The 20,783-nt window shown below is 46.6% G+C and overlaps 7 protein-coding genes across 7 annotated transcripts; 4 read left to right on the forward strand and 3 right to left on the reverse strand.

Moving 5' to 3' along the window:
* Nucleotides 1–23: 23 nt before the first annotated feature.
* Nucleotides 24–3,496, forward strand: BJ212DRAFT_1356233 (uncharacterized protein). Its single transcript, XM_041335699.1, has 11 exons — nt 24–333; nt 385–1,051; nt 1,106–1,248; nt 1,297–1,554; nt 1,612–1,842; nt 1,892–2,227; nt 2,281–2,523; nt 2,571–3,004; nt 3,053–3,076; nt 3,131–3,204; nt 3,258–3,496. Exons 1-11 carry the CDS (start codon nt 178–180, stop codon nt 3,296–3,298), a joined length of 2,607 nt encoding a protein of 868 aa, XP_041192873.1. The 5' UTR covers nt 24–177; the 3' UTR covers nt 3,299–3,496.
* Nucleotides 3,497–5,830, forward strand: BJ212DRAFT_1356234 (phosphatidate cytidylyltransferase). Its single transcript, XM_041335700.1, has 7 exons — nt 3,497–4,089; nt 4,146–4,331; nt 4,388–4,614; nt 4,663–4,844; nt 4,894–5,245; nt 5,296–5,486; nt 5,537–5,830. Exons 1-7 carry the CDS (start codon nt 3,918–3,920, stop codon nt 5,709–5,711), a joined length of 1,485 nt encoding a protein of 494 aa, XP_041192874.1. The 5' UTR covers nt 3,497–3,917; the 3' UTR covers nt 5,712–5,830.
* Nucleotides 5,831–6,743, reverse strand: BJ212DRAFT_1356239 (ribosomal protein S12/S23). Its single transcript, XM_041335701.1, has 5 exons — nt 6,671–6,743; nt 6,544–6,608; nt 6,293–6,484; nt 6,086–6,241; nt 5,831–6,034 (listed from the first exon to the last, which is right to left on the reverse strand). The coding sequence occupies exons 1-5, from the start codon at nt 6,675–6,677 to the stop codon at nt 6,017–6,019; spliced, it is 438 nt and encodes a 145-aa protein (XP_041192875.1). The 5' UTR covers nt 6,678–6,743; the 3' UTR covers nt 5,831–6,016.
* Nucleotides 6,744–7,252: 509 nt separating this feature from the next.
* On the forward strand, nt 7,253–10,790 carry BJ212DRAFT_1447081 (Alpha/Beta hydrolase protein; the record flags this gene model as incomplete). Its single annotated transcript, XM_041338353.1, has 24 exons — nt 7,253–7,406; nt 7,470–7,498; nt 7,547–7,603; nt 7,660–7,680; nt 7,731–7,783; nt 7,831–7,915; nt 7,964–8,004; nt 8,050–8,097; nt 8,147–8,276; nt 8,324–8,358; nt 8,409–8,616; nt 8,670–8,748; nt 8,803–8,849; nt 9,293–9,431; nt 9,486–9,514; nt 9,565–9,621; nt 9,667–9,687; nt 9,737–9,789; nt 9,839–9,923; nt 9,976–10,064; nt 10,114–10,243; nt 10,290–10,324; nt 10,381–10,588; nt 10,638–10,790. The coding sequence occupies 24 exons, from the start codon at nt 7,253–7,255 to the stop codon at nt 10,788–10,790; spliced, it is 1,986 nt and encodes a 661-aa protein (XP_041192876.1).
* On the reverse strand, nt 10,775–12,583 carry BJ212DRAFT_209652 (uncharacterized protein). Its single transcript, XM_041342645.1, has 15 exons — nt 12,422–12,583; nt 12,351–12,360; nt 12,274–12,293; nt 12,191–12,223; nt 12,037–12,133; nt 11,958–11,986; nt 11,875–11,902; nt 11,776–11,808; nt 11,646–11,722; nt 11,538–11,592; nt 11,380–11,475; nt 11,219–11,329; nt 11,127–11,167; nt 11,054–11,079; nt 10,775–10,997 (listed from the first exon to the last, which is right to left on the reverse strand). Exons 1-15 carry the CDS (start codon nt 12,464–12,466, stop codon nt 10,868–10,870), a joined length of 831 nt encoding a protein of 276 aa, XP_041192877.1. The 5' UTR covers nt 12,467–12,583; the 3' UTR covers nt 10,775–10,867.
* A 1,283-nt stretch (nt 12,584–13,866) lies between these two features.
* On the forward strand, nt 13,867–16,709 carry BJ212DRAFT_1481143 (uncharacterized protein; the record flags this gene model as incomplete). The annotated part of the gene is made up of 19 exons (XM_041340213.1): nt 13,867–14,046; nt 14,097–14,112; nt 14,165–14,280; nt 14,334–14,584; nt 14,636–14,695; nt 14,748–14,865; nt 14,925–14,942; nt 14,992–15,126; nt 15,176–15,205; nt 15,258–15,390; nt 15,445–15,529; nt 15,573–15,674; nt 15,734–15,807; nt 15,867–15,952; nt 16,000–16,074; nt 16,122–16,155; nt 16,214–16,376; nt 16,428–16,591; nt 16,642–16,709. 19 exons carry the CDS (start codon nt 13,867–13,869, stop codon nt 16,707–16,709), a joined length of 1,908 nt encoding a protein of 635 aa, XP_041192878.1.
* A 1,735-nt stretch (nt 16,710–18,444) lies between these two features.
* On the reverse strand, nt 18,445–20,619 carry BJ212DRAFT_1356286 (uncharacterized protein). The gene is made up of 8 exons (XM_041335702.1): nt 20,438–20,619; nt 20,244–20,391; nt 19,911–20,197; nt 19,537–19,858; nt 19,324–19,489; nt 19,085–19,273; nt 18,638–19,028; nt 18,445–18,615 (listed from the first exon to the last, which is right to left on the reverse strand). Exons 1-7 carry the CDS (start codon nt 20,581–20,583, stop codon nt 18,871–18,873), a joined length of 1,416 nt encoding a protein of 471 aa, XP_041192879.1. The 5' UTR covers nt 20,584–20,619; the 3' UTR covers nt 18,445–18,615; nt 18,638–18,870.
* Nucleotides 20,620–20,783: the final 164 nt, after the last annotated feature.

The following is a 20,783-nucleotide window of genomic DNA, read 5'->3' on the forward strand; positions in this document are numbered from 1 at the left end:
GGTCATGTGATTTTTAGGCTTAGGGCCGGTCCATCAAGACTTCGGAAAAATAACAGCTGCCACAGCGCGGGAGAGGCCTTCCTGTCCTTCATTTCCACTGTTCTTCTTGCTTTCTTATTCTCTGTATTGCTACATAGACACTTCTCTGCTATTCGTGCCAAATTATCGCTTCAAATAATGTCTAGCGACGCCTATATGTCTTCAGATGACGACCGACCACTTGGTTCACTCCAAAACGATGGCAGGGCCAACACAGGCAGAAGCAGCGCGAATGGATACGCTAAAGAGGAAGCTAGTGATTCTCCCATGAGCGAGGACGAGGACATGCCTTTAGTTCGTGTACCCCTGTCCATGTACTGCGTGCATCGTTGACTATTTGCACAGTCCCGAGTTACGGCTCCAAAATCCGAACCTGTAACTCCAGCAAAGTCTTTGCGGCGCAAGCGAGCTGCTGCACTTGATTCGTCCAGTGAAGATGATGATACCCCTCTTGCTTCTTCTCCGGTGAAGCAATCTGCTACGATACCGATGCCGGGGACATCGAGAGCCTCTACAGCAAACAGGCATAAAACAGTCAAAACTGAGAGCGATGACAAACGTAGTTCTACCACTGCTAAGAAGAAACGTGCTTCCACCAAGAAAGGACCCCCACAGAAGAAACTGAAACGCGAGGACCAAGATGCTTCCGAACCTCCCGCTTCTGAAGACGAGCCCACACCTGTGAAGAAAGAGAAGGTGTCAAGGAAACGAAAATCTAAAGTCAAGGAGGAGACCGATGCGGAGGTGGAGGACGCTGGAAAATCTAAGCCCACGAAAAAGAGAGCTATTTCGAAGAAGGTCAAGGATGGAGCAGACGGATCGGTGACTCCCCAGCCCAAGAAAAAGGGCAAAGTCAAAGATGAAGGGGAAGATGAGGAGGAAGTCTACAAGTGGTGGGAGGCTCAACAGAATAACGATGGTGAAGTGAAGTGGCAAACGCTAGAGCATAATGGTGTCATCTTTCCTCCACCGTACGAACCCTTGCCCTCGGATGTGAAAATGAGATATAAGGGTACGTGGTCGCCTTATCCATTCTACCGTGACAAGTATGTTGATTGCGTTGTAGGTAAAGAAGTAGATCTGCCATCAGAGTCCGAAGAAGTGGCCGGTTTTTACGCAGCTATGTTGGAAACTGAGCACGCTCAAGATGCCACGTTCAACAAGAACTTCTTCGAAGACTGGTTGAAGGTGCTTCAGGACCATCCTCCTGTAAGTATCATACATCTGGTGCCTCTGCCCTGCTCAACTGTGAACCAGCGCAATAAGATCAAGATCACGCAATTTGAGGATTGCGATTTTCGGCCCATGTTCGAACACTTTGAAGCGGAGAAAGCTAAAAAGAAGGCTCTCAGTACCGCAGAGAAGAAAGAGCTCAAGAAGCAGAAAGACGAATTCGAAGAGAAATACGTCACCTGTCTCCTTGACGGTCGCAAGGAGAAGGTAGGCAACTTCAGAGTTGAACCTCCTGGTTTGTTCAGGGGTCGGGGCGATCATCCGAAGAAGGGCGCGTTGAAGGTAGGCACTTAGCACTTGGATCTGGAACAAATCCAAAACTTGCTCACATCCTGGCAGTTCCGTGTACGCCCGGACGATATCACCATCAATATTGGTGAAGGAACGCCTATCCCTGTACCCAATATGCCTGGACATTGGAAAGCCATAGTGCACGACCAAACTGTCACCTGGCTGGCCAACTGGGTTGAGAATGTCAACGGCAATTACAAATATGTCTTCCTAGCTGCAGGCAGCTCCCTCAAGGGGCAGAGCGACATGCAAAAGTTCGAGAAAGCCCGTGAATTGAAGGTGCAATCAACTGCTGACTCCGATGCTCCATCAACTGACATTCCTCCAGAACCACGTGGACCGCATTCGCAAAGACTACTCTGCCGATCTGCGCAGCAAAGTTATGGCAGATAGGCAGCGTGCGACGGCAATGTACTTCATCGACAAGCTTGCTCTCCGAGCTGGAAATGAGAAGGGTGAAGATGAGGCTGACACCGTGGGCTGCTGCTCTCTGCGGTGTGAACACATCACGTTAGAAGCGCCGGATTTCCTTATCTTTGATTTCCTGGGTAAGGACTCGATCCGGTACTACAATCGAGTCTCTGTGGATCCCCAGGTTTTCAAGAATATCAAGCTATTCAAGGACAACAAAGAGGATAGTGACAACCTCTTTGACCGCGTCAATGTGACACAACACCCTTCAAAATCTTAAACATTTCGCTGACGGTTCTCTCCTAGACATCGCTCCTGAATAAGCACCTGGCATCGTATATGAAAGGACTGACTGCAAAGGTTTTTCGTACTTACAATGCATCCATCACGTTTCAACAACAGTTGGACGAAGGAACGCCAGCGAATGCCACTATCCAAGAGAAGCTGAATGCATATAATCATGCAAATCGCATGGTAGCCATCCTTTGTAACCATCAACGGAGCGCACCGAAAACTCACGAACAATCGATGGGCAAGATGCGCGATAGGGTTCGTTTACTCCCTATGATGCGATCCGTGACTGACAGCGCCAATAGCTTCGTTCCCTAAAGTATGATCGGATGAAGCTTCGTCATGTTCTCTTCAACATGGATTCCAAATTCAAGAAGCAGAAGCAGTACGCCGATGACGAGTCCGATTTAGATGACGACTGGATAGAGGACCACGAGAAGTCCCTTAAGAATAAGGAAATAGAGAAGGCGGAGAAGAAATTCGCCAAGGATAACGAGAAGCTTGTTCAGGAAGGCAATGAACCTCAGCCCGACTCAGTCCTGCAGGAGAAGATTGAGACCGCTGAAGCCGAATACAAGAGAGTTGCAAAGGAACGTGGCACAGGGAAAGCCAAACTTAAGAGGGATCGTCCTCCCGAGAAGATTGAGGAAGCTGTCCAGAAGCTGGACGAGAAGATAAAGACCTTCAAGCTTCAAATGGACGATCGGGAGGCCGGTAAAGAGGTTGCTCTTGGTACAAGGTATGTCGTGCTCACGCTCAGGTAACACTTTCTTACTGTCTCCTTCAGTAAAATTAATTACCTAGACCCTCGGTGAGTTTCCAGCTCTATCATAAATCATGGACAGCGACTCATTCTGTCATCTAGGATAACAGCTGCATGGTGCAGCGTCCATAATGTACCGATCGAAAAGATCTTCTCAAAGACACTTCTCGCTAAATGTGAGCTCGCGTGGAGGGTATTTCATAGTAACTTGTACTGACACTGATTTCAGTTCCCTGGGCTATGGAAGTCAACGACGCCTGGAAATTCTAGCCCATGCCTTATGGCCAGACCTCGGTGTATTTGGGCTTTACGAAGGGCTTTTGGACTGCTATCATTATTCCCTAGAGATTCGATCTAGGCTTAACCCTGCCCCCTGCTTATAGGAGGTACATACCTAAGTAATAATTGCATTCATAGATTTTTGTCGAATAAAAATGAGCGATGTTTGGTTCAGCGTGACACATTCACGTGTTGCATTTGAACTTGAAGTGCGCAGACTGCACGCATCAAACCTTAACTGCTACCCTGTCTGCTACCATGAGTAGGTCCTCTGGCACAACAGCGAACCCACCATTTGTTTCTAGATCTGCCTTCGATGCTCTCACCGTCGACGACGTGGAAGACTTCGAGGACGAACAACAAGAGGAAGAAACGCCGCAGACACAGGTGACCAGGTTCGTCTTCACCGATGTTTGTGACCTAGCGCCTACGTAGCTTGCTCATTGGGCTATCTAGTACCGAGCATACGAAGCCGTCGAAATCTCAAATAAAGAAGGCTCAAAAACAAGCTCGCACCGAAAGGCGAAAACAACTCCGAGCCTCCTCAAAGGCAGGTACCGCGGATAATTCACCTAGACATACACCCTCTCTGGAAGAGTCTATTGCGCGTATGGCCGAGGTAGCGGCAGATGTCTCTACTCTCCCTACAACATGTACTGCTTCCGAGTCAAAGCCCACCACAGAGCCACAACAAGAGCCAGCGCCCCAGCCGCAGGTTTCGGAGCCATCACTTCCGGAGCCTGCTATTAACGGCGATATACAACACGTGAATGTCGCGGAAAGTATGCATCTTGACTTTTACCTAGTGCTCTATAAGTGGAATTGACGGAATATCCAGACAACTCTACGCTGCATCATCTACCGAGCAAGTTGCTAGACGATGAAGGACAGTCTGTCTCAAAGCCTGACGTCGAACAGGCACTCAAAAGTGAACCCGACGCGCAAGAAGTCGAACGCACAAAGAAACGACAAAGCATCCTAACGCGAACATTATGGACGTTCATTATGATTGGAGGTTTCGTTGGTATGCATGCTTCTACTTCCAAAAGAAGGTTATGATCGTATCTGACCATCGCGTAGCCTTGCTACTCATGGGTCACGTTTATATGATCATGCTTGCCATGCTGTGTCAAACGATTGTCTACCGCGAAGTTACTGCTCTATTTTCACTCAAAAGTCATGCCCCGGAATCTGGCGAGATAGAAAATAAGGGAAAGAAAGATCCATGGAGCAAGACTCTAAACTGGTACTTCTTTGCCGTCACCAACTATTTTCTATACGGGGAGAGTATCATCTACTACTTCAAGGTACGGGATAATTTTAGCCATACTTATATGTGCTAAATTGGGAATCAGCATGTTATATTCTCGGACGGTCAACTACTTCCCTTCGCTACCAATCACAGAATTATCAGTTTTACGCTTTATACCATTGGCTTCGTTGGTTTCGTCATGTCTCTCAGACGTGGATTCCTCAAGCAGCAATTTGGCCTCTTCTGCTGGGTTCACATGAGCCTGCTGCTGATCGTTGTTTCTGGGTATGGATCTCGTCCGCTTTCAGATTCTATCCTAAAGGGAATCTCGCAGTCACTTCATCGTTAACAACATCCTCGAGGGTATGATTTGGTTCTGGGTCCCCGCCTCGTTGGTTATTTGCAATGATATATTTGCATACGTGTGGGGCATGTCGGTCGGGCGCACACCCTTGATCAAGCTCTCGCCGAAGAAAACTGTCGAAGGGTTTGTAGGTGCTTTCTGGAGTACCCTCCTGTTCAGTGTGTTCTGGGGCTCGTACTTCATGCGCTTCAACTACATGATCTGCCCTGTGCATGATCTTGGAGTCTCTGCCTGGAGTAATGTCCAGTGTACACCCAACCCAGTGTTTGTCTGGAAGGTCTGGCAAATCTGGTCACCCCTCGCGGCATTTCTTTCGCGGCTCGTGAGTGAAAATTAAAGTTGTTTTGTACAACTGCTCAAAGTCACCATCAGCTCGGAAGATCAGTGACCGCGATTCCCTATGCACCATACCAACTGCATCTCCTGGTTTTTGCAGTTTTCGCATCACTGGTGGCACCGTTTGGAGGTTTCTTCGCATCAGGTTTTAAGCGCGCCTTCAACATAAAGGATTTTGGCCACAGCATCCCTGGTCATGGGGGGATGACCGATCGCATGGACTGCCAGTGAGTTCTGAATCTCGAATGCACTTTATTAAGACATTCACCATTACTAGATTCCTCATGGGCGTGTTTACCTACGTCTATTATAGTAGTCTTATTCGAGAACACCACGTCAGCGTGGGTTCTATCTTGCAGATGATTGTTAGCGGGCTTACCGTTGACGAGCAGTTGGAGTTGATGAAGGACCTAAGGAAGTACATGCAAGGTCAAGGCATCACGATAGTATGAGCTGGCATGATTATGCACCCATTTATGACCGGACAAGACTCATTACGATTAACACATTTTAATTCACAACTTCCCGTGGATAATATTTTCAAAATGACATGCATTTGGATATCAGGCGAATGATGACGACGCCTGCCATATAACATTGTCCAACACTATCGTGGTAGTTTACGAGACAGGAGAATCGTGCGGCGTAACCCTGTGACATAGTGGTTTCGGCTTTTCATTGGCGTGCTGCATGCGCGACACAGGCATAATCATAGGTAATGCGATAACATGAAATGACAGGGACAAGATAATGATGCTTATGACCGGGGCTTTTCCTGTAAAGAGTATGAGTATAATGATGGCAGTATAATTATGATTAAACCGACCTTCTTCTCTTTCCACAAAGCGAGAAGACCGACCCCTGAGACCTTCACTACTTTGAAGCGCACACCAGGAATATCACCTTTGGCCTTGCCACTACGACCGAAACCAGAGATAAGAACTTCGTCGTTCTCATCAACGAAGTTCAAGCAACCGTCATTCTGTATCGATGTATTAGTTAACTCACGAAATACAAATATGAAAGCACGCACAGGCACGAAAGCCGTGACCTTTTTGCCGTTCTTGATAAGTTGTACACGAACACATTTACGAATGGCAGAGTTGGGTTGTTTGGCTTCGACACCGACTTTCTCGAGGACGATGCCCTTTGCATGTGATGATCCTCCAGTAGGGGAGGTTTTGTAAACGTTACCGAGGGCGCGCTTCTTATACGCCTTATCCGCCTATTGAGAAAAGTATACAAGCTCAGACGTGTTATGTTCAAGAGATTACGAGCACGAACCCATCGGTTTACACGGCGGTCATTGCGAAGCTTGCGAGCGGCTTGAAGTCCACGAGGTTTGTTGGCTGATAGAAGAGTCCATTAGTACATAGTTATTCCACTAGTGATCATAACGAGAGCGACATACAGCCCATTCTTGAAGTCGACGAGGACGGCGAGGATAACTTTCCACTTGTGCTGGGGACCAGCTCGGCATCATCCCGAAACCTTAATTATAACTGTTACAGTTTATCAGCCACAGTATGGCTCATAATCACGTGATATTGTGTTGTTGATTACGTGAGCAAATATTAATGTTAATATAATAATTCATTACGTAGTCGTCTCGAACCAGGAACGACTATCTCAAACCAGACATTCAGGACGCGCAGCACTATCACATATTTAAGTCTGCTACCCGTACTACCCGCGCGGGGGAACCAATCACAGGTACTCGTGACCCCAACCCACGATTCACCGGCACCCGCAGGTGTCGCCCGGGTACCCTTGCAAACGGCACCCATGTCATGCCCTAAATTAAGATCCCCCAGTACTAACTGTGCCCCTCGTCGTGTAAAACTCAAGTACTGATACCTATCATCCACATTCTTAATATTCTTCGATTCCCACCAACCTGTCACATGGTCTGTTCGTCCGAGTGTCTATTCTGAGAATGCTATATGTTCGGCCAATTCGCTGATGATGGATTCAATATCCCTCGCTCCTAACCATGTCCCAGGTCGCTGAAATCCAATACTACCACCACGGGCGTTTCCGTGTTGCAGGCGGTGTGCTGCCTGATGCCATCACTGCATACCAGACATTCGGCGACCCCAAGAATCCGGTTATCGTGTTTCCTACGTGTTATGGGGGAAAGCTTGACAGTGAGTCTTCCAAAGTGCTTCCTTTATGATGGCTGGAACTTGAATTAGCAAATGGATTATTAGGTCAAAGCTACATGGTAGGGGAAGACAAGGTAATGTCATGTAGCTTGATCTTGTTTTCCAACTGACGCCAGCGATAGGTTTTGGATCCGCGTAAGTACTATGTGGTAACCTTTGCCTTATTTTCCAATGGAGAGGTATGCCACATGATGTAAAGATAGCGTGTTCATGCTCATTCCACCTGTTGCTTTAGTCTTCTTCACCCTCTAACACAGTGAGTTTCCTGAGAGCACTGTCTGGCACAAAAATTCATAATGACGATAGCCTGCACCATACAACGGTCCCTACTTCCCTACCATCACATACGAAGACAACATGTAAGTTTGTTCCATCTTAGATTGTCGAAGTTGCCGACATAGTTCAGCCGGGCACAGTACGCTGTGCTCACCCAGAAGCTTGGTGTCAAGAAAGTGTTCTGCGTGATTGGATTTTCAATGGGCGCACAACAGGTAAACGTATTTGTAGAGAGTGACGATGGCTTTGCTGAGGCATCGCAGGCATACTATTGGTCTGTCATGTATCCCGACTTCCTTGAAAGGTACGTTTTGACGACTGAGAAACTCTTTTTCTAACTATGGTCAAGATACATCCCCATCTGTGGATCTGCTCGAACTAGCCCTCACAACCGATGGTACTTTTAGACACCAGTTATATTTGCGTCTGTGTTGATCCGACCACAGCTTCCTAGAAGGTCCTAAAGCCGCTCTTTCAGCCTCAAAAGACTTCCAGGATGGCCACTACAAGAGCACTCCTCAGTATGGTATCCGGGCATTTGGCCGCGCATACAGCGCATGGGCATATAGCCAGGCGGTGAGCTTCCGCACCTCTAGCTGACTGTCATACTGAAATTACCCCAGTGGTTTGCCAAGAAAGGTTATCTCTTCGACGGAAAGTGCGCCATTTATTGTATTCTGCTCTCTGTTTTCTCAATAGGACCACTAGATACACGAACCTCAACGACTTCTTAAGAGAGGACTGGGAAGGCGGTTTTCTAGAAGGGTGGGACGCCAACGATTTATTGACACTCTTGAATACATGGCAGATGGGGGATGTTTCTCTCGTCCGTGGCGGAAGTTACTTCACGGACTGTCTAGGAGCGATCAAGGCTAGGGGTCTGATCATGCCTTGTAAGAAAGACCTGTACTTCCCTGTGAGTCCTTTCATCTTTGTTACCTGTGTTTGGGTTGATGGCTTCTTGGATAGCCGGAGGACAGTCAGAATGAGATGAAATTCTTGAACAACGCAAAGTTAGTTATTATCGATTCTGAGTGGGGCCATATGGGTGAGTTTATCGGGCTTGATTTGCTTTGAACTGTCCCTTGCTGATATTCTGTAGCTGGAGGAGGGTCAAACGTGCGTGATGATGAGTTCATCCAGGCAGAGGTGAAGAAATTTTTGGAAGCACCTTGAGTTCTACATCAGAAATCATCTCCAAAGCCATGCATGTGAATGAAGTGTGTGATTTAGTCACATTGTATCTCCAACTGTAAAATGATCTCGAATGTTTGTTTATAAGTACTGCAAGCAAGATAACGGCCACCCATCCATCGAAATGATGCACTCACATGCCAGTTATGGGCGAGTACTCTTGGTCGCCGCTCACACCAAACGTCAATGCCGAGGAACCTCGAATGTCATTATTTATATCTTCAGGTGGTTCGTGACCATATGATCGATTACCCAGCTCAGCCATTTATCAGCACTCATGGACACTGTGTGTCGGACCGTCTGTATGAGTCCATACACGTGTACTATAAAAGCATGCGGTCGTTGTACGGACAGTATCTCTCCCCCTTAGGTCCTCTCTCATGCAGACACCAACCCAGTATTACCATCACGGCCGCTTCAAAGTAGCAGGAGGAATACTCCCTGATGCTGTGACTGCATACCGGACATACGGAGACCCAAGCAATGACAAAGTGATTGTTTTCCCGACATGTTATGGGGCAAAACTCGCCCTTGGGAGTATGTTTTGTTGGCTGCGAACATGAAGGTGGTTGTTCATCTAATCACACACAGGTCAAGACTACCTCGTTGGGGAAGGCAAGGCACGTATATTCATGTATTGGAATGCGCAATCTTCATAATTTGACAACAGGCCCTTGACCCAAATAAATACTTCGTGGTGACATTCGCGCTTTTCTGTAATGGAGAGGTACGCTGCCTTCTGCTCTGCCGTTCCCCCGACTAAAGAATCTAGTCGTCTTCTCCTTCTAATACGGTTAGTTCCCACCATTGCACATTTTATCCTCTTTCTGACAATCCCTTAGCCAGCACCTTATGGTGGCCCGTACTTCCCATTCGTTTCTTACGAAGATAACATGTAGGTTATGAAATGACTTGCAAGTAGAATACAGGCTGACATCAACAAGTCGTGCTCAGTACGCAGTTTTGACAAAGCACCTTGGAGTGCGCAAGGTCTTCTGCGTGGTTGGATTTTCTATGGGCGGACAACAGGTAATTCACATCGTTAGGATATCATATGCACTCTCTTAGGTCCTATCCCAAGGCATATCACTGGCCAGTCGTCTTCCCTGACTTTGTAGAGCGATTTGTTTCTATATGCTCGTCTGCTCGCACAAGTCCCCATAACCAATGGTGGGTTCTTGTCTGAACTTGTTTGGTCTACGTGTGACTTGCGCTCTAGCTTCCTGGAAGGGCCCAAAGCAGCGATGTTAGCAAGCAAAGATTTTGCCGACGGTCATTATCAGAGCACTCCTCACCACGGAATCCGTGCGTTTGGTCGAGTTTACAGCGCGTGGGCCTATGGGCAAACTGTGAGTTACCTCACGATAAAAGATCAGGATAATACGACTTTTATAGTGGTTCCGGGAGTACAAGTACCTGATGGACGGAGAGTAAGCTATGTCGCGATACATGTTCATGAGCCTTCTTTATGGAACTTTGCGAACAGGTATCCGGACTTGAACTCGTTCATCAGGGAGCGGTGGGAAGGAGGATATGTCAATAACTGGGATGCAAACGACATGATCGCACTTTTGAACACATGGCAGAAGGGAGACATTTCCATCGTTCGTGATGGCGGAGACTATGAGAAGGCTCTGAAGAGCATCAAAGCAAAGGGACTTATTATGCCTTCGAAGACGGATCTTTACTTTCCGGTCAGTCCCCCACCAAGCAACTACGAGTCGGCTACTGACACCATCAAAGCCGGAGGACAGCGAAACGGAAGTGTCGCACCTCACAGATGCTAAATTGCATGTGATTCCATCGATCTGGGGTCATGTTGCAGGGGGTAGTGCCAACCCGCCAGATGTCGCCTTCATAACAGAGAAGATCACGGAGTTTTTGCAAGCGCCTTGATAGCGAGATGTCAATTGTACTTATATTACTCTCCAAAAGCTGATTTTAAAGGTATTATGTGGGTTGAGATATTTGTTTCAAATGAATATTGCGTCCGAACTGAGGGTCCGTCTGCATAACTGAGACGATGGTTTGCTCGTGTCGTCGTTGAATAATGGCTCGCAAGTTGAAAAGAAGACGAGAGGATAAAACGCTATGAAACACCGCCTGGAGTCTGAGTAGTATAATTAAACACATTCAGAATGTTCGAGGGTGAAACCTACGTGTTGATAGACTCCGAATATTCCGACTCCACCAAAATATTAGCAAAACCTAATTGAAAAGGGCATATCTTACCGGAAGGAGCCCTATAACTACGATGTTTGCCATTGTCATTGCTTATGCAGTTATTGAGTATCATCCCGGATCCAACGACGAGAATTGCTCACCTAGTATATACAGAACATAAATTATACCATCCCAGTACAGATGGGCAATGAGACGGCTCCCCTGTCGTCGTCGATGATGCCAGGCTTGAAAAACATTGAGGGATAGTATAACTATATGTAGGGTCAGCTTTAGTAATTCTACAGAAAGAACAAAAATAGACCTGTCTCAAAAAGAGCCAGCAAGGCGTAGTTAACTGCGTATATTGCAATTCTTTGGGTTTGATAACAGCCGGAAGTTCCTAGTGGGGGATCCTCGTCTATATGATAGCCACGTTGGATTAGAGGCTCACCAAGGAGGGTTGTAATGAAACGTACATACATTTGAACAAAGATAAAGCGCTGGCACCGACCACCCCGCATCCTGCAATGCAGCCCTGCGAAATGTCTTGACTGAGATGGATATCGCCGATTGCGAAAATAATTTTACCAGCGCGAGTAGTAGTAGGGCAACAAGTAATACTCTGCTTCTTCCCCATAACGTGTACGTCCTAACGAAAAGGAGTGCTGGATATCCGGTGAGAACTATACTGAAACAATGCTGAGGGGGTATCCATTACATTCTGCGGCAATGGTGCCAATTATGTTAAGCCCTTTGTGTTTTAATTCAGGGTTATAAGGTGGAAGATGCAGATATCAGGGATGGGAGGGGCACTCACATGAGGAGACTTGGTAGAGCGATAAGCACTAGCATAAAACTTCTATGAATGCAATTTAGCCTATCTCTAATATTGAAACTCACAAGCTGTGGTGATGTGGGTCCAAGGGAATCTTGATCGTCAATTGAGCAATGCAACGATGTAGATACAACGGACACGTACAGATCAAGTCTACCGGGACATTAACAAAAGGCATGTACCGAGCCACCGCGAAAATGATGCGAATAGAATTCCACTTCCTCCCCCAAGTGAGGTTGATCTGGTACTCTGTGTCAATCGAAACTTTGATAGCATGCTAAGCGGATGAAGCACGCGCCTCTGCTTCTAGTTTGATGCAGTAGTCAAAGACCTGCCACCGATGTCAGCGATTATTTCTGATTCATATGCTCAACTTCCTACCAAGACCGCTAACCCTACCACTTTCATAATTGCATGTTAGACAGGCGGCCGTATCATAGGAGTTCTGTGTCACGTACTCTTAAAATACTGATGCGTCGGACTCATGAGGACCAAAACGTTCGTCTAGTACCAAGCTGAAATGACTTACTTTGACAGTCTGAAGACGTAGTGCAATCTCAAGTGGGGAGGTCATATCGAGTTAGAATAGACGAAGATCAGAGGGGAGCGGATGCTTGCCAGAACAGCGGGTATTTATTGATGACCCAGGTCCCGGGTTATCACTGTTGAGCCGATGATGGTTTTGTCAAACGATCGTAACTTGGCTCCAGGGAAGATATCAGTGATGCGGTTTGTCCGGAGATCAAGGAAATGGCTGTGGTTAAGTTGTGATTCCACTTTAACAACGAATTACAGTGTTTTCGCATCGTTAAACGAGGGACACGCTACAATGAATAACAGTAAGTAGATCATGTGGCCCGCAGTACTCGCGTATGCATGATTGATATGATGAGAGTCCACATAGCTTCGACAATATGTTATTTAGCCAGCTGATCAGTGCAATTGATCGATCTATGATGGATTCCATTTTACACGCTCACCGCCCTTTGTTTAGTTTTGGAGCGAAACAAACAACCGCCTTCTCCTTTTGATTGTTATGTTACACATCTCTAAATGCGTCGCCGGGCTAGGAAAGACTTGTGACCTTTCTGGTCTAAGTACGCGGACTCGCTGATACGATGACTAGAAGGCTATTGTAACTCGCTTGACGGTCACACAACCTGAGTTCAACAGCACAGTCTTGTCATTTTAGTATGCCCCACCCCTAACCACCGGCCCGTATGTCTACTTAGCTCGTCTCTGTCAAATAAACGACAGTTCGGAATCTTCGGATCAGGGACGAAATGCCTGCTGGTAGAGCCGAAGACTCAAGAGCCTCATCTAGTAGCTGGCTGTGCTGCTTATGGAAAAACAGCATTTCAATAGAGTTCGATAGCATCTGAGTCAGAAGAGGACTGAGATGTGATTGACCATGAGATGTGTACGCTGGGACGGTAGGTGACAGTGTGAATTGCAGTCCATGAGATAAAAAGAATGCATTAGTGATGGGTAGCAGTCTTGATTAAGCTTGATTCTTCATATACGTGTCACTCCGAACTGTGAAGATGGCGTATTCGGCAGTGCTACTGACACCGGGGAGTTGGGTTTGCGCGCCCGACGCAGCTGACAGTAGTCTGTCTGAGTTGTTTCGGCCTTCCACTGCTCTCTGGAGAATGCGAGTTTTGCAGGATCCTACTCTGGTGCTGGGATTTTATCATATCTGACGTCTCCGCGCTCATCCCATACCTGGTGGTTGAATGTATAGGGTGCGCTCTGCTATAGCCTGAACACGCGATGGTGGTGGAACAAAGTCCAAACTTCAGAGATAGAAGATCCTTGCTTGCAGATTTCAAAAGTATGTACGTAAATTTGACACCAATAAATAATTTATCAACATGATCCCGTCACGTGACTGCCAGTGTCGTGTCCCTATAGTATCTTGCTACTTACACCACTCCCTAACGCCCCAATACCCTGAAGCGCTCTTTTTTTGCCATGAGAGGCACTAAATCTAGCTGTCTCCTGGGAAGCGCACTACTCGCTTTAGTTCCCTCAGCTGCTAACGCGTTCTATCTTCCTGGTGCAGCACCCCACAACTATGTGCAGCGCGATCCTGTCGATGTTTATGTCAATGCGCTCACTCCCATACTTGCTGGAAGTGACAATTCAAAGCTGGTATGTGTTCGCTATGATGTTATGATTTGACTGCGCTTACTGGTCTTTAGAAATCCCTCATAAACTGTGAGAAGCTCACCTATGGATTGCAATTAGTAACAACATTGACGCATCACAGACGACTACTACAATCCTCAATTTCACTTCTGCACACCCCCGTCGGGTGCCAAGGGCCAGCCCGAGTCATTAGGATCGATACTATTCGGCGACCGAATATTTACGTCTCCGTATGATGTAGGTTGTCATGGCTGGATAATCATATGTGCAGACTCAAACCGCTTCAACAGATCAAAATGCTGGAGGCTAATGGTACTTGCCAAATGCTGTGTACCGCCGAAATACCTGGAGAAGATGCTAAATTCATCAACAAACGAATCCGTGAGGAATATGCCCTCAACTGGCTGGTGGATGGTCTGCCGGCTGCGGAAATGAAGAGAGATACGAAGACTGGGGACCTTTTCTTCGATATGGGATTCAACCTCGGCAATGATGATGACGATGTTCCCTACCTAAACAACCATTATGAGATTGTTCTGAGGTATGCCTGCCTACCTATCAGTACTGAAGTTCATCAAACTCATTGCATCAGATATCACGAGCCATCACCTGGAGTTTATCGCGTCGTTGGAGTCCTGGTATGGCCATCTAGGTGCGCAAAAAAATTTGTGTATTATTTACTTTTGCTTACATCCTTGTTGCAGCCGCGGCGGGTCTCAAGAAGATGAAAGTACGCCGAACTGTGATATTGAAGTTCCAAAGTTGGGTCTATCTGAGAATGAAATCAACAATATACGGTATACCTACCGAGTAACTTGGGACGTAAGTCTGTTACGAAGGGACTGGTCCCAGCGAATATCTGACTAACATCCTGCGTTAAGGAATCTGACACACCATGGGTACGTTTGACGGGCAAGACATGGGCTGAGCCTTTCTAATTATTCACAGGCCACTCGATGGGACAACTATCTCCATATTTTTGACCCCCGGATACATTGGTTCAGCCTCATCAATTCGATCGTCATTGTTGTCTTCCTTTGCGTCATGGTAGCCATGATTCTGTGGCGCACTGTCTCCAGAGACGTAATTATTGTTAGCTTCACTGACATGATCCAAGCTGACGTCTATGCAGATTTCAAGATACAATGCCATTGATCTTAGTGTGGGTGATCGACACTTTATACGTGGTTGTTCTGACGTCAAATGAAATGCAGGAAGATGTGCAAGAAGACTGGGGTTGGAAACTCGTACACGGAGAGGTTTTCCGTGCGCCCCGATACCCAATGGTGCTTTCCGTTATGGTAGGAAATGGTGCTCAGTTGTGCGCCATGTGCGCTGTTACCCTTGGTAGCTTCTTAAGTCTTAGACCTCCATTTACTGTCTAAAATCAACTCTCAATAGTCTTCGCATTACTGGGCTTTCTCTCACCTTCAAACCGAGGTTCTCTTGCTACTGTCATGATGGTGTGCTGGACCCTTTTTGGAGGGTGAGTCGTTTTTTCATACTGAAGCGCTCAGCTGCTTATGCAGAGATATCAGGATCGGAGGTTATTATTCGAGTAGAATATATGTATCACTTGGTGGTGTTGATAACAGAAAGAATGCATTCCTTACAGCCACCATCCTCCCGACGTGAGCCCCCTCGTCTGCGGCATTACTTTGATTGCTCATTGACTGATCCCGTTCGCTAGGTTGGTATTCATAGTGATCTTTTTGTTGAACTTTTTCCTTCTCGTTGCCGGTTCCTCAGGTGCCGTTCCATTCTGTAAGTTCGAGTGATCGTGTCGGCGACCTTGGAGCTCACCTGGCCTTCGCCTACACTAGCCACCATGCTCTTGATCGTTGTTCTCTGGTTTGGGATTTCTGCTCCGCTATCTTCGATTGGATCATACATTGGGTCAAGGCAAGGGGTACGTGTATTGCATGTTTGATGCAGTTGAAATTCATTTGGTTTCAGGGCGTGTCACATCCTGTCAGGGTTAATCAAATACCCCGCCAGATCCCACCAACTCCCAGACACCTTCGACCATGGGTAAGTCTCGGATAGCAACGTATACTTGATTTTTAACCTTGTTGCAGGCCTCCGCTTTACTCGCAGGGATCCTGCCATTTGGTAAGATATAGCTGATAGTTCAGTCTCTCGTTACTCAACAGCTTCGTCAATGTTGTAGGGGCTGCGTTCGTGGAACTTTATTTCGTCATGTCTAGCCTCTTCGCATCTCGAGCATACTATGCATTTGGTTTCCTTGCGCTAACAGCAGGAGTTGTTGCACTCACCACCGGCACCGTGACAATCTTGTTCATATATTTCAACCTCTGTGCTGAAGAGTACAGGTACGTAGATGTATGTTTATTTGTAATTTGTTATACCAATTCTCTCTGCAGGTGGCATTGGCGTGCTTTCTTGACTGGCGGTGGAAGTGCATTTTGGATCTTGGCCTACGGACTCTTCTACTGGTTATCCCGACTTTCACTGCACTCGCTTTCAAGCGTCGCATTATACCTCGGGTATTTGTTCTTGATCTGCCTTTTTGACTTTATCGTCACCGGTAAGAAATGTCTTATGATCATGACAGTAGAACTCAACAGTTTCGTCAAGGGACTATTGGATTCCTCGCATCTTATTGGGCCGTGCGGCGCTTGTACAGTGCAATTCGTGTGGACTAAGCACTGGTTGTATAATTTCAATGAACCCGGCGCTCATGAAAATCCATTGGATTATGGGGCACGTGCGAAAAATGGTTTCAATTTCGAGTTTCATGCACAAATATGGACATTGTCTGATCGAAGACTTAGCACTCGTCGGAAGGGTACAGGAATGCCCAGTTCGATGAAGTTCGGATACTTGATCTATAAAAAATACCTACATTGTACTAGACCACCTCTCCTGCCGCCATGTCGTAGACAGCTGATAAAGCGTCACTCCTGTTTTTACAGGTCGCGCACGCCGTACATACGTATACTGGAGTCTCATCATTAAAAGCCGGATACATAGTGTGTTTACTCGTTGAGTCTACAAGAAGCATTTCCGGTGTACAGGACGTCCTGAAGGTGAGTTCTTGATTAGTAGGCACTTGTCTAATCCTTTGACCGTTTGCATACACGGTGATACCGATACGCCTCAAATAACACTAATTATTGATGTATACTATGTGCATGCATCCACGACACACATCTTCAAACAATTCTTCACCACAACTTGCCGACTCTTTGTACTCCGCCTCCATATTAGACTTGAGCAGGACAAATAAACTGATTCAACCTGATGTTGTGTAGTCCGCTTCACTATTACTTTTCTCTCAGCAGCTCAAAATTCGCATCCAAGGAAGACCTGCCGCGCTGGTGAGTCATGTGGTCAAATACGGGATGCAAACTACTCATACTCACGTATTTATTCCCGTAACTGCAGGCTTTGCATTTATCATCACTGAGACAGAGGAAAGGACAGTGAGCGCTGTCACGTTCATTGCCAGTGGCAGGTATTGATGCTGCCAATGCTGATGCTGTCAAACCAGCGATAACGGTGAGGACAAACAAGAAACGCATTGTTTGTGAGGATGTGATATGGATCGAATAGATCTGAAGGGACAGTAAGATGGCTTGCTTTTATGTGCTGAATGTTGTTATCATAGTGATCCTATAAACCCTTTCAAACAGATGATATCTGCAATAACAGCAGATCGCCATCCATAATCTTGAAGCAAGCTCGCCATGATAACGCCTAGATTCTTCGGCTACCACGCATCAAGATCACAAGACTACTCAGCTCAATTCGATAAAGCTTGTTAGGCGCACATCACTGCTGGGTTGTGTACTCCCTAACGTCTCGTACCGCCTTTCTGCACGCTGTCCTTATAGGGCCACTATGCAGCACACATCTGCTTATCTGTCAACCTGAACCGACATAATCCGTCACGCTGAAGCCGAAGAATCAATTGAAACGGAACTGTTTGTGTTCATTGAACATTCCTTCATGTGTGCAATCACCGATCAAGATTAAAATTTAACATTCTGATGAATTCAAGCTTCGCTGCCACGTCATAAAACACCGTCGAGGTTTTGGAGATTTTCTTGCTTATCTCTTCCGCTACACGAAGACTTTTATCATAGACGCGCATGTCAACGACCACAGGTCACATCAGCAGTCACTGACATGACACGAAAATGAACGGGTGTCTTTGATACGTGTTCTCGTTTTTCTCGTGTAACACACCTTCGACTACAAATTCCAATCAGAGCGTTTCCTTGGACCTGTGTAGCTGCGCTTGCATGGCCATACAAATGTCATTTTTTTTATAGATGCTGTTCAGGTGGATTCCAGTACATCAGTCCAGCTCGTCTGCGATGTCTTTGCTTGAGGGCGGCATGGACAACTCAGAGGAAGACGTCATGCCAGTGCGTGCATAAAGAAGAGTGATTAGATTGCGGCCTCTGCCACGCATCTGATGCATAGTAGTCTGATAGACTGAAACACGATTAACATCATGCACTGAAAAACGTAGGATCAAAACTTTTTCTATCGAAGTTCAGTGGTCAAATGTACGAAATTCATGGCATTTACTAACCAGTGATCGCACTAAAGTCAGTATGTGATCAGACACGATGACATGATGGGCAATACAACTTAGGTCTGAGCATCTCTAGTATAAATATTAAATGCTCGATACCAAAAGCTGTGCCACTCCAGCACTCAAAGTCATTCACGAAGTGATGTTTTTGGCTATAATACTTACTATGAGTACTGCCCAGTCTCGACGTGCCATATGGCGCTTAACTACACTATCGTCGTGAAAGTAGCAGTGTCAGAGGTGACAGTGCACCAGAATGCTCAACGCAGTGCCAGAATTAAATGCATGTCTTTTCCGGCACGTAAAATCGCCACCTGTCCATCGATCAGGTGACTCCTCTCAAGCTTGAAGCGCACGTCTGGCTGAGGTACATTGTTCAAATATAGACCGTTCCCAATGGCAAGTTGTCGTGCTGCAGCTGAAAAAGTGTTGGTCAACAAATGGTTCAGTAGAACCAGAGAAGGGCGGACGAACACTTTGATGAGGCAAGTCCGAATTTGGCAGCAATGTTTGGGAGCGTGATTCCGAGCAACTCGTCCTCCGTACAGAGAACTAACCGTGGGTCGTTTGCAAGAGATTTCACAATATCTTTCGCGTGCAGAGTTGAGTAGTCTGTTCCAAAAAGGACGTTGGTTGCTACCCGTGCAGCCTCCAGGCCTTCCTCTGCGGGACATGTCAGAGAGAGCACAAGCGGACAGCAGACAGGTTCTCACTTTGGTGTACCATCAGTGTTACTTCTTTGGCAAGAAGTGTCTGTGCCAATCGGCGTTCAGGGTGAATATCATGTTCTCGCACAACAGCGTCTATTTCTTCGACAGGAAGCAGCGTAAACATCTTCAGATACTTCTCAACATCAGCGTCCGTTGTACGGAGGAAGAACTGTTCGGAGAATTGAGTTGATGACCAGTAACACTTAGCCAGCATACCTGATAGAAGTCAAGGTAACTTGTGAGCTTTTCGTCAAGCCATATAGCGTTTCCCGCGCTCTTTCCAAACTTCTCGCCTTGTGAAGTTGTTAGCAATGGTGTGGTCAGTGCAAAGCACCCCTCATTGTATCCAGCATAATCTCCTTTGACTTTATTTATGAGGTCGATGCCGGAAAGAATGTTCCCCCACTGGTCTGATCCACCTACTTGAATGGTACACCCCCTTGTGCGAAAAAGTTCGTAGAAGTCATAACCTTGGAGAAGCTGGTACGTGAACTCGGTGAATGTGATGCCATTGTGTGCACTCATTCGCAATTTTACACTACATCACATTATCATCGACAAATGAAATGTAGGAAGGTAAAGCGACGGACCTATCCCTTGCCAGCATATGATTTACGCGGAAATGAATGCCGGTACTCCGCAAGAAATCAAGAAGATTCAATTCCTTCAGCCAGTCTAGGTTATTGACGACTTGTAGTTGAGTAAAAGTGGTCAGGGAGGGAGCCTTGTCGAGGGCATACTCTGTCGCGCGAGAGAAAAATTGCTGAATAGAATCGGTGAGTTTGACAGTGTTGGATTCAATTTGGGCCTTTTCCGACAGTGAGCGTTCCATCATACGGCCAGAGGGGTCTCCGACAAGCCCCGTCGCTCCACCTATCTGAGTATATTCAGTCAATTTCCAACATAGAAACGCACAAGCTTACAAGTGCGAGCGTGTTGTGCCCTCTGATGTGAAAATGGAACAGACAGAGAAGCGGGATAAGGTGGCCTGCATGCAGAGACTTTGCCGTTGGATCTACCCCAGCATAGATGGTCTGTGTTTTCTGCAAATGCTTAGCGAAATCATCTGGGCTGGAACACGTTAATACATCCGCTTTACGAATATGATAGTTCTCACCGCGTCACATCAGCAATGAGTTGGCGGGCACTCAACTCTGACAAAAGGTCTCGTCCTGAATGTAAATATCTAGTCCGTGGGATATCCCTCCACCTGAGGGGCATTCGGTGAGCTATGCTAGACCATCTGCAAACAGGTTCAAGCATTCTTTCGTGTATTCACCATCAATTTTGAAGGAAGCTTCAAGAAGCTTAAAATCAAATCACGTGATCAACACTGTTCATTGTAACCGGGGTCCAACTTTATCATATCATGAGACAAGTCCACCGGCCTGATGAGCAATTTCTAGAATCTGTACTTTCTGGATTTGCAGAAATTGACCTCTCTGGGTTCCTCCCACTGGTTC

This window comes from Suillus subaureus (assembly GCF_016647635.1).
Source record: "Suillus subaureus strain MN1 chromosome Unknown BJ212scaffold_17, whole genome shotgun sequence".
Taxonomy (NCBI): Eukaryota; Fungi; Basidiomycota; class Agaricomycetes; order Boletales; family Suillaceae; genus Suillus; species Suillus subaureus.

What these genes read in the sequence shown, in the direction of transcription:
- BJ212DRAFT_1356239 (XM_041335701.1), bottom strand. An exon ending in ACCGCCGTGTAAACCGATGG is followed by an intron (nt 6,485 to 6,543) that starts GTTCGTGCTCGT and finishes TTTTCTCAATAG; the next exon opens with GCGGATAAGGCGTATAAGAA. An exon ending in AGGTCACGGCTTTCGTGCCT is followed by an intron (nt 6,242 to 6,292) that starts GTGCGTGCTTTC and finishes ACATCGATACAG; the next exon opens with AATGACGGTTGCTTGAACTT.
- BJ212DRAFT_209652 (XM_041342645.1), bottom strand. Translation starts at nt 12,466, where the DNA reads ATGACCTCCCCACTTGAGATTGCACTACGTCTTCAGACTGTCAAA. An exon ending in TGGCACCATTGCCGCAGAAT is followed by an intron (nt 11,723 to 11,775) that starts GTAATGGATACC and finishes CCGGATATCCAG; the next exon opens with CACTCCTTTTCGTTAGGACG. An exon ending in CGCTTTATCTTTGTTCAAAT is followed by an intron (nt 11,476 to 11,537) that starts GTATGTACGTTT and finishes GCTATCATATAG; the next exon opens with ACGAGGATCCCCCACTAGGA.
- BJ212DRAFT_1356286 (XM_041335702.1), bottom strand. Translation starts at nt 20,583, where the DNA reads ATGCTTGAACCTGTTTGCAGATGGTCTAGCATAGCTCACCGAATGCCC. An exon ending in GGCACAACACGCTCGCACTT is followed by an intron (nt 20,198 to 20,243) that starts GTAAGCTTGTGC and finishes GAATATACTCAG; the next exon opens with ATAGGTGGAGCGACGGGGCT. An exon ending in AACACTGATGGTACACCAAA is followed by an intron (nt 19,274 to 19,323) that starts GTGAGAACCTGT and finishes CATGTCCCGCAG; the next exon opens with AGGAAGGCCTGGAGGCTGCA.
- BJ212DRAFT_1356234 (XM_041335700.1), top strand. Translation starts at nt 3,918, where the DNA reads ATGGCCGAGGTAGCGGCAGATGTCTCTACTCTCCCTACAACATGTACT. An exon ending in ACACGTGAATGTCGCGGAAA is followed by an intron (nt 4,090 to 4,145) that starts GTATGCATCTTG and finishes CGGAATATCCAG; the next exon opens with ACAACTCTACGCTGCATCAT. An exon ending in ACCGATCGCATGGACTGCCA is followed by an intron (nt 5,487 to 5,536) that starts GTGAGTTCTGAA and finishes CACCATTACTAG; the next exon opens with ATTCCTCATGGGCGTGTTTA.
- BJ212DRAFT_1356233 (XM_041335699.1), top strand. Translation starts at nt 178, where the DNA reads ATGTCTAGCGACGCCTATATGTCTTCAGATGACGACCGACCACTTGGT. An exon ending in TGCTTCAGGACCATCCTCCT is followed by an intron (nt 1,249 to 1,296) that starts GTAAGTATCATA and finishes ACTGTGAACCAG; the next exon opens with CGCAATAAGATCAAGATCAC. An exon ending in ACCTCTTTGACCGCGTCAAT is followed by an intron (nt 2,228 to 2,280) that starts GTGACACAACAC and finishes GTTCTCTCCTAG; the next exon opens with ACATCGCTCCTGAATAAGCA.